Here is a 10,546-nt window from a genome sequence, read left to right on the forward strand (position 1 = left end):
TAACTTCATTCTTGTTAGCCCACTTTTCCAGCCTATCCAGGTCTTCCTGCAGGGTGGGTCTCCCTTCTGAAGAGTCCACTTCCCCACTCAGTTTGGTACCACCAGCAAACTTCATCAGGCCACACTTGATCCCACCATCTACACCACTTATGAAGACATTAAACAGCATTGGGCACAATATTGATCCCTGGGGGACCCCACTTGTGACAGGCTGCCAGTTTGCACAGTAGCTATTCATCACCACCCTCTGGGTGCAGCCTGTTAGACAGTTCCCCGCCCACCACTTGTCTAGACTGTAACACATCGGTTTGTCTAGGAGGAGACCGTGGGAAACCATATTAAAAGCCTTGGAGAAATCCAGGTAGACAATGTCCACCACTCGCCCCACATCAACAAAGCAGGATCCTCAGAGAGGAGCCTGTGGCAAACAAAACCCAGAGAACCCTGAGGAACACACCATTTGAATTTTGGTTTTGGTTTTGTTTTTTTTCACTTTCTTGCTCCATGGCTCCTATGCTCTACCACTATCAAGGGGAACACCACAGGTAATTCCTAACCCTCAAAACACCATTCTCTCTTGATGGATAAGTGCTTTAAATACCCTTAAACATAAGACACAGTTATATTTCAACTCCAGTGCCTGAAAGTGAAATCCACTGAAGTAAATTCTCTTGCTCCCTCTCTTTTGTGATCTCTAGCCACTTCAAGTAGTTCTGGATTTCTCTTTTATCCTATTATAGGCAGGATCAGCAGTAAGTACTCCATTCTTCTAGGAATACTGGGTTTACCTCAGGATAGATGTAGCTCTGAATTTAAGTTTTATTTCAGTGCAAGCTTTACAGCATAAAGGATTGAATTTAATACCAGGCTGAAGACTCTGATAAGAGTTCTTGCAGTGGCTATCTCCTGTTCTTACAGTTTTTACCATTTCAAAACGAGCCATTCAAAATCATTTGCGATGGAGATACCAAAGGCTGGAATCGTTCAGGATAGCACGAGATAGGCAGAAGTCAGGAGGTTAAGTGAAAAGAAAAAAAAAAAAGATTGGGAGGAGAACAGGAAATCTTTACTAAAAGTGACATCCTGCAGAATGATCTGTGCCTCAACTGCAGGGTTATGTCTCCCTGCATAAACTGGGAATCACCCATTTCTGCCAGAAATACCAGAAGTTATGAGGTGAGCGCTGCAGAGCTTGGATGTAATTGGTCTCTTCTATTTCAAATTGCTGTAGTATGATTATCTATTTTTCAAGTGCATTGACTGTTTATAGATGACTAAACCTGTTCTTAAATAGCTATTTTGGTGAATGATTTAGCTAAGCCAACCCATTTTTTTTCCCCAAGTTCTGCCCTGCCAGATAAAAACATTGGCTCAGAGCTGCCACCCAATGATCAGACCTTGTAAAATCACTTAAATACAGGGTACCTATGTTGCAAAGTGCTGAGTTCAGTGAGACAATATAGCGGAGACCAACTAATTTCTCATTGGAAAAAAAAGGCAGCGAAAGGCCATTTCCCCCCTCCCCTCCCTTTCCAATCCTCTTCCCCAATATCTGCATACCCCATCACTCATTGCCTTGTCTGCAACAAGGTGTTTTGCTTAGAAAATGTAATTTATTAACCTGTTAACTTTGCTTTTTTCTTCTGTATGGATTTTTCTGCTGTTTTACCAGGTTGAATCAGTTCAAAGTGTGGGTATGTGTCAGCACCAGCACAAACAAGCACGAAGCCGAGAGCAGAGGAATGGGTAGAAGGGAGATTTCAGCTGCAGTGAGCACTGATTTCAGCCTTGTTCTTGTCTAACTGCATCTGATGTGCTATTTGGAGATTCCAAAGCTGGCTTTAAATACACACGTTTAGGTACCCAAAGCAGTCTAGTCAACCTGGAGTGCCACACAGGGTAATCTTGCCAAGGTTCTGGCTAAATTAGTCTGTTCAGCACTCAGAGACTTCAGGTATTGATTGCTCCCTGTAGCTGAGCTGTCTCACTGAAAGCTATCTCAGTTACCTCCGCAGCCTTCACTGTGTCGCCCATCAAAAAGCGTTTGCCCCTGCCTGTGCTGTAACATTTGGCAAAGCAAAGAAGAAGATGAAGGGGGGTTGTCACGTGTACATCCCCTTGGCATCAAACAGCTGTCACACATTTAAGTGCATTATACAATGCCAAATATTTTGTATTATTTAAATGCTTATAAACATATTATTTTAATTCATAAAAAGTGTACGGAGTTACTTTACTCCACTGCAGGAAGCAAATACCACAGTTTGTGGCTTGGTATGGTGGTGCACCGGCAAGACCTTTCAGTCTGTTTCCCTTCTGATCAGTGTCTTCAGGAGACGTTCAGAAATAGCAAAGGGTATTTGCTCCAAGCTGTACCATAATCCTGCAGTCTGCCTGCCCTAATGTCTATTTCTAATGTCTATTGGAGATAGATTTGTAAATTTGTACACTGATTCAGCCCACATGTTATGTTTTGTGTGCTAGCTGACTGTGCCCTGAACTGCCTGCTTCCAGTATGCCAATGTCAGTAGATTTCTCTTTGGGCCCATATTTTCCAGATTAGGACTTGTTGTGGTCTCAGAAGACAGCATTTATTATGTACCTGGGGTCACGTTGGTCATCAGTGCTGGATGCAACACAGAGAACAGGGTGTTCCTAGCGAGCTGTGCTGTTTTCAGCTGAAGCTAGAGTGGTGTGTGCTCAGACAGGAGCCGCTTGGTACTGATGCACAAGGAAAACCCACAGGGAGGTTTCTACAAGCTGCCATTTGGCCAGTCTCCTTAATTTGAAAGACTTGGACACATGCCTGGAACATCTGAATTCCAAATGGTTAATTATTGCTGGTGGAAAACAATTATCACTTGATTATCATTAGTTACATTTTAACTTCACTACTTTTATGAAGTCAGCATATTGTTATCTAATCCCCAGCCAATGAAGGGTGAAGTGACAACCCTAATTCTGCCCCCAAACAGTTCACATCAGGAAGCAAAGCATCAATCTGTTAAAATGGTGAAAGCTTGGGACCAGATGGGAAAGATCAGGGCACTGCTATTCCCAGACACGTACTTTGTGATTGCTGCACCAAACCGCTACACTTTGGAGCTGGAGGGCAGGATCCTGCAAATAAGGGCCATTAAACACTGTGAGAAAAACACATCAGGAAGCCCTAAAGACCCTGCATGTCCTGCATCGTTCAAGCCCTTGGGTGGTCTTTGGTTACTTGTCCAGATAAACCCTTCTGAGCTTCCAATTATGCAGATTGTATGGTGGACACAGGTGCTTCTCTCTGAAAGACATTTATCTTTGAGTTAGGGGAAGGACTGACCAGGCAAGTGTGGCTTATGAGAGCTTCAGTAAGGGACCATTCACCTTGTGGGGTAATTTGAAGACTGGAGAAGTCCTGGGGCTTCTTGAAGCTTTCCTGTTCCCTTTAGGTGGGATAAGTTGCGTGTTTTTGCATTGGCTTGGCCTGTAAATAGTATGGGCTTTAGTGAAATACCCTGATGCCTCCTCTTCTCAGGTGAGTTTTTGTTTGTTTTCGCACATTACTGCTGCTCCCTGCCAGGGTAAGAGCTTTCCCTGAAATCCTCCATGTGGCAGATGTAACAACAAAACTAGAGTGGTGAGCAGAGAACCCTCCTTTCCTACCGCCACGTAGGCATCTGGTGCCAATCATACTAAATTGTGCCCAGATTACTGAGTGGACATTGCTTTTCTGGCAAGAGAGCCTGAATTCACCTCAGAAGCATCAACAGGGAGCTGGTTCTTTGCCTGGTGTGCCCAGCTGCTACGTACATACAGCTCTGAAGCTTCCCTGAGTGGGAGTTTTACAGCCTTCGGTGTGGGGAGAAGTAGCCAGCATTCAGGTCCTTGGGCAACCGTGGTATATTCCCAGTGCATCCTCTGTACTTCTCTCTGGACTGCTGGGGCAGCTGTTTTCGCACATTACTGCCGCTCCCTGCCAGGGTAAGAGCTTTCCCTGAAATGCTCCATGTGGCAGATGTAACAACAAAACTAGAGTGGTGAGCAGAGAACCCTCCTTTCAAGTATCAACCTTCAAGTATCATGAATCTTCTGGCACACAGGGGTTTGCACACAAACACACGTACACACGCACCCCCCCTGCCCCCCACCGTTACCCTCTTGAACCACTCACAGGTCCTGCTCCACCTCGTATGCTGAACAGATGAATTTCTATATGGCCTCCACTCACCACCACTTCCCTCTGCAAGGGTCTGATTAGTGTGTGTGGCACGCACTGACAAAGCAATATTATTTGTATTCACATTCAGCTGTATCTTGCATTGCTCTCCCCAGAGACACTCTAATTGAGAGGGGAAGACAGCACCAGCAACGAATCTGCTATTGACAGCTAGCATGCAATGGGTTTGTGCTTTATCTGGAGGTTTATTAGATGGCTGAGGAAAAAGATCCCTCGTTGAATGCCCTCCAATCCTCAGCCTTCATCTTCTAAGGCTTGCCTTTTTTCTTACCGTATTTGTCCTCCAGAGCTTTCTGCAAGTTAAGATTTAGGGCATTTTTCTGATGCCATTTCCCTGAAAAGAACGCAAATCATAGTTCAGTTACAGCCTCCCTTCTAATGCTATTATCCCTCAAGGATTTTTCTAGCTCCGCTCTTGTGAAAATGCCAACTTCTAGTCTCCCCGCACCTTCGCCCAAACCCATGCATTGTCCTTGACAGAAGCAGCACCCATCTCAGGAATTCAGCAATGTACTTTTCCTGGCAGAAGCCATACCTAGCTCATCTGTCCTCCTTCCGTGCCAGTTCTTGGGATCCCTGGCTGCCTTCTGAATTATATCAGGAGTATAGGAATCTTTCATCAAGCTTCGGCTCTCCAGCGGGCCACCTGCAAGGAACGGCAAATAATGAACTGTACAGAGAAATCACCCTACTGCAGTCCTGGACTTGAACAGGAGAGCAACACCAGCAGTTTCAAGGGCTCAAGAAAAGGCACACGTTGACTGCAATACCTTTGATCAGGTGTGTGGCTAGGTGATGAGTAATAGCTTCATCATCACCCAGGAGGGAGCTCGTCTTTGCCAATTTATCTGCTTTTCATCCTCAAGTATGAGACACGCACAGAGAGTGCCACAAGGTACCATCTCTGTTTGTATCCCAGGGCCCTTTCTTTAGTCAAGTGCCCACTTATCTCCTGTTGAATCCTCTCATTCATGTGAGTAACCTCCTATCCAGCAGCACAGCTCCACAAAAAGCACCATCTTACCACTCCAGGCCTTCCTGAGGTCCTTTTCTGCCACCATACTTAACAAATAGTTCCCAACTGTGACTTCTCTTTTTATCCCCTCTTGACTTTTAGCCATTAGAGGGGGCTTTATTTTAATCTCTCATCCTTTCCTCTTCACCTTCCTTTTTATTGTACCCTTTCCTTGATAATAATGATTTTCAGCTCCCTGGGGAAAGACGTCTTTCCTTTTTGTGTGACTGCACAAACCCAGAACAATGCAGTCTTCAATACAGCAAGGTCTTGTCATGAAATGTACTGTACAAGGAAAAAGAATCTGTCTCATGTTGGTATATGAGAAACTGGAATCAAAGACAATTATTTCAGAGTTTCTTGGATATGACAGTAACAAGAATGGGATGAATGCTTACTTCCCAATAGTTGTTTAGATAGAGGGATCCCTGGGCATGTTGGAAACAGAGGTTTGGGGAAGACATTTCAGAGACCTCTGAAAGAAGGAGGAATAAGAGGGGAAAGTGACGATCACCTACAGTCAGATCTCTACCCAAAGAAGTGCCCCTCACCTTGGAAGATATTCGATCTTAGGTTAAAACCCAGTTGGTTGTAATCAGCAAAAGATGTAGAGTTCAACGTGTTTAGCATTTCAGTACGGTCGCTGAGTCTTTTCTGTCCCATGATTAATGCTGCCTCGCACAGAGCTCGCCGTTCCTGAAAACACGAACAACAAGAAACCACTGTTACTCCACACTCCCTAAGTGCAGCAGACTCCTGGCATTTCCACCCCTGCATAGGTCTTTGAGCTATGACTAATCCCTGGGACCTGGCTCTGTCCTTGAGTCTCCCTCAGCGGCTTCTGTAGGCATTGCAATTGCATGGTACAACTAGGACTGGTAAAAAGGGGGGGAATTAGAAAGGGATTATGGTGTTGGGCCCCGGACTGGGTCCTGATACCACATTGTTTTGCCTTGCTGACCTGGGACTCGGCCTGGCTACAGGAACCTTATAAATGAAAGGGGGATGGAAAAACAAAACTAAAAAAGAGATGGGAAAGGCTGTCTGTGGAATGTGTCACTGCCCTGTAGTATGAAGCCCAAATACATCCCCCTACATGTCTTCTAGAAACTGCTAATATACTGCTAATATCCCACCCACTCAGTCCCCTGCTACACCATAAAACCAGCCTTCAACCTGCCACAAAGGACACAAGAAACAGCTTCCTCTGATACCTCTTTATCACTGGTAAGTTCACGTGCACTGTCAAATTTATATTTGCTGTTGGCAGAGACCAAGCTGTCTCCCTCCTCCAGAACAAGCTTCCATTCTGCTTTCCCATCTGGCCCTAATGATGCTAAGGATGCTCTTGCACTTAATCTGCCACAGGTCTCCTTGGCTTTTTCGCAGCTGGCTTTGATGGTCTTCTGGGAAGATCCAGGCCCTCTAGACCTCAGTGTTTGGTGCTGGCCTGCTACTGGTTTGACATTTGAGATGTATTTGGTGTCTTCTGCCTTCCTCTGCCTAGATATTGCACATCGGTGGTAAGTGCTGTTCCTCCCTCTTGGCTCATGCCCCTCTATTGGGTCTTCGGTAGTAGAAGTTTCTTCTCCTTCCTCTTCAAGACTTATTGAATGAAGACTCTGTGTGGGAGGAGTTTTGGCCTGGAGACTCTGTTTGCTTTGTTTTTTAGTTTGAACACACTTTGCAGAAGCAGATGCTTGGGATTTAATAGATGTGGAATTCTTTGCTGTTCCCTGAGCCACTGGGCTCTTGGAGATCTTCCAGGAGGCACTCCTGGGGCTCCTTTGGGATGTTCTCTGACTGCTGGGACATTCTTCTGGAAGATGCTCCTGTTCCCCTTTCTCAGGTTCCACTTAAAGACAAAAAAAATAGCTAAATGAATTTGATACTGTTTTGATGACAGGTGGTACCATAAATGGAGCTGGAAACAACCAGACATGTCATTGTGTCATTGTCAGACAACAAAAGAAACATTAAAAGTCTCAAAAGGGGAAAGAAAAAAAACTCAACAACCTAGCGGCATTATATCAATCTTCCTGCTGAACTAGGTGAAGGTTCCTGAGGAGTCTTAAATGTTCTTCAGAGATGAACATGCACAGAAGTGTGGAAATAAAAATCTTGTGGTCAAACACGCACACAAAGGTCTGTGTTTTCTTATGTTTAGGGGCCCATCCAACCTATGATCACTCTCACTTTCGTGAACATGCACGTATGGTCTCTGTCGCTCATCAGTATTTGCTGATGAGTTCACAGCCCATCAGTGGCTTATTGTGCTAGAGCAGGAAGGTAGTGAGACAAGTCCACCAGTGGAGGAAGACACGCTTGTGGCAGCGTGATTTTAACCCATCAGCCCATGGCACAGGAGATCCCTGTCTGAGTAGTTTTCACTCACAGAGGCACATGCAAGTCTGGATGGTGTGAAGGGAGGGAAGGAATGACACACAGTCTCACAAGCTGTGCTGCAAAGCAAGCTCTAGAGGAGGGACATCTGAAGGAGGGAAGACAGGCATCTTCTCTTCCATCTTGCTTACCTGAAGTACTGTTGGACAGCACGTAGTGACTTTCTGCCACATCAGGTGTAAGGGAAGCTGGAACCTCCACCACACCCTTGGAAGAGAAACAAAGGCTGCGTCAGGCTCAGAGATGGGAAGGGAGGGGAAGGTGGCTCTGCTCATCTTTAGATGACATAGATTATTCCCACACAAATGTATTCTACGCCTTCCCAGATCAAGACAGAGCTGTCCCTGCCTGCCTGCATGGTTGGTCCTACAACCCATTATCCTCTCAGGTTAAAAAAGCACAGACGTTGTACAGGATGTCACATTAACAGCTCACATGGGACAGCCTGCCTAGGACATGGCCAACGAGTGCCTCTGGGCAATACTGAGCTGCAAGAGTTTTTACAGGCAGTGGTGCAGACACGAGCCAAAATGGCAAAAAAAACTTCAGTGAAAATGTCTTTTTTTATTCTGAAGCACCTAGAGATGTCAGACCTGTCATGTGCTGTACAATTACAACACCTCCTTCCTTGGACACATTAAAGTAAGGCCAGAAAAATAGGGACAGGAGGTGATAAACATAAAATGTCTGTGCAGTGCTGGCTATGCAAAGAAAGGGAGACAGGCTGGAGACAGGGTTTTTCCCCTGATTCTGGGACAGACTATCCCCTGGTTTGCTTTGCTAGCCCTGCTGATGTGATTGATCCAACACCCAGCCTTTGCAAACTGCCTCCTGCACTAGGAGGAAGCCCGTATCTTTCCTGCAGAGGGAATGTCTGTGTAACCCTCAGTCATGTCCTGCTGATAGTCTGTGTCCCTCTTTCCAGCGGGACCCTACAGGCTTAGCCCATGTGAAACGTCACAGGTCACAACTGAAGCCATGGCGCACAGTGGTGAGTATGGCAATTGGAGTCTGCTGGCACTAGCAGCAGTGCAAATGGCATCTAGATCAGGTAGTGATATATGTTTGCATTTGTCGAATCAGCTCACGACGTGACACATATGCTTTCTTTCTGCTCTTGAGGCTAGTTATTGGAATGAAGTCACAACTGCCAATGGGGCAGGAAGCCTACAGCTTCAAAGCTAACTCAACAGGCCTGACTTGAACCAGCAGCTTGTGTTTTACACTGTCCCAGTACTTTGCAGCAGCATTTCTGGTACAATACTGGGATCCTGAAGCCAAAGTTACTGTATCAATCAGACTCCAGGAGCCAGTGCTGTGTGCTCTGCACATGTATTAAGGGACAGAACCTCTCCCACAAAAAGAACAGGGCCACAAGAGATGAAGAGAGGAAGCCAGTCCTGGCTCACTGGGCAGGATCTGCTGATTTTCTGTATTCCTTTTCATTCTTTTTGAAGAAGAGCCAAACATTTACTCATGATCAAAGTGCAGGAATCTGGGCTGCTAAATAAACTCCTGTGTTAACTCCCACCTCCTACTTAAAACAAAAACATGTCTGTTTGTTATTATTACTATATTCAGTGGAAAGAACTTTCCAGTTTGCTGTTGTATAAATTCCTCCCCTCCCATTTCTTCCAGTGAAGCACAATTTCTGTGTAATGAGGCAATGTGCTCATTTCCCAAATCCTGTTCATGGGTAACTTTCATTTCCACATTTCCTCCTGGACAAAATGATGCTGAAGCCTGCAACTGTTCTGACTTTCTAGTTTGTAAATGTATATGATGTTATTGTTATTGCTTTTTGTTCATTTTAATTCTGAGCCTGAAGATCCAAAGTCAAAGCACCACTCTAAGACTCCTACATCTTGACACCAAGAAGGACTTTAAGGCCATTTGACCATCTTCCAGGGTAACAGAAGCCACAGAACTATGTCTACTTATTGCTTTGCTAAGCCAAATGATCAAAGAGCTAAAAAGGATTAAACTTGGTCTTTCTTTCTGAATGAAAAAAAAACAAAAAATGTATGTTTAGCATAGACTAAAACTCTGACTTTCCTGACATGCAGCCATGGAGAGAAAGAGGAGATGTCTTTCCCAGGCAGAAAATTAACCTCCTCAGACAGGTGTAACAATTGGTATGCCATTCTCACCAGCCACCAGATATGGTCAAGAATGGTCTTATATACTTTCCACATCTGGCTGGACCCTCAAAATATGAGAAGATTTCAGTGCCTTTCCAGACCTGAGAAGCCCCCTTGGGTGCCAAAATGACATTGGATCTTTTTCTTTTTCTCCAAAGAAAAGATACAGGATTTAACAAGAGGCAAAGCCTTTTCCATCCTTTTCCATAACTACCTCTCTCACCTTGTCCATGATCCCTGATGTGGTGGCACAGTGCTTTGTACAAGCCAGGCAAGCCTGAAGTCCAGGAATGGAGGTGGGATGAAGGCTGAAGAGCAGAGATGGTTGCTAGGGAACAACCCTCCCTCTGTGAGCTGTGGTCTCCATGGGAACCAGAAGAAACATGGCAGAGATCAGGGTCATCCTAGCTGATTGTAAAAAAAACAAACAAACAAGGAGGAGAGTAAAAGTCTTATGTCTCATGAAACACCTGTGCCCAGAAGATCTCATCAGATACATAGCGTTTCTTGGAGTCATGATAATCAACAAGACTGCAATTCAGCAGAACTGGATCCTCTAGTATCTCCAAATGCTCCACATGAACTCATGGATCCGCATCAGAGAGGTAGCGGAAGGTGCCCCCATTTTCCACATTAGAAAAGAGGAGATGGTGGGCTGGCAAAAGGTCTTACATTGAGTCAATGACAGAACCACAGCTTGGCCCTCCTGTGTCCAGTACCCAATGCCGTATTTTAGCCCCAGACTTTTCACCCGTTCTGCTC

The 10,546-nt window shown here is 45.2% G+C and overlaps 1 protein-coding gene across 1 annotated transcript; it reads right to left on the reverse strand.

Moving 5' to 3' along the window:
* Nucleotides 1-3,478: 3,478 nt before the first annotated feature.
* On the reverse strand, nucleotides 3,479-10,537 carry TEX33 (testis expressed 33). Its single transcript, XM_054195524.1, has 6 exons — nucleotides 10,008-10,537; nucleotides 7,775-7,850; nucleotides 6,455-7,095; nucleotides 5,792-5,936; nucleotides 4,761-4,871; nucleotides 3,479-4,559 (listed from the first exon to the last, which is right to left on the reverse strand). The coding sequence occupies exons 1-6, from the start codon at nucleotides 10,014-10,016 to the stop codon at nucleotides 4,474-4,476; spliced, it is 1,068 nt and encodes a 355-aa protein (XP_054051499.1). The 5' UTR covers nucleotides 10,017-10,537; the 3' UTR covers nucleotides 3,479-4,473.
* Nucleotides 10,538-10,546: the final 9 nt, after the last annotated feature.

Source organism: Rissa tridactyla, chromosome 1 (assembly GCF_028500815.1).
Source record: "Rissa tridactyla isolate bRisTri1 chromosome 1, bRisTri1.patW.cur.20221130, whole genome shotgun sequence".
NCBI lineage: Eukaryota > Metazoa > Chordata > Aves > Charadriiformes > Laridae > Rissa > Rissa tridactyla.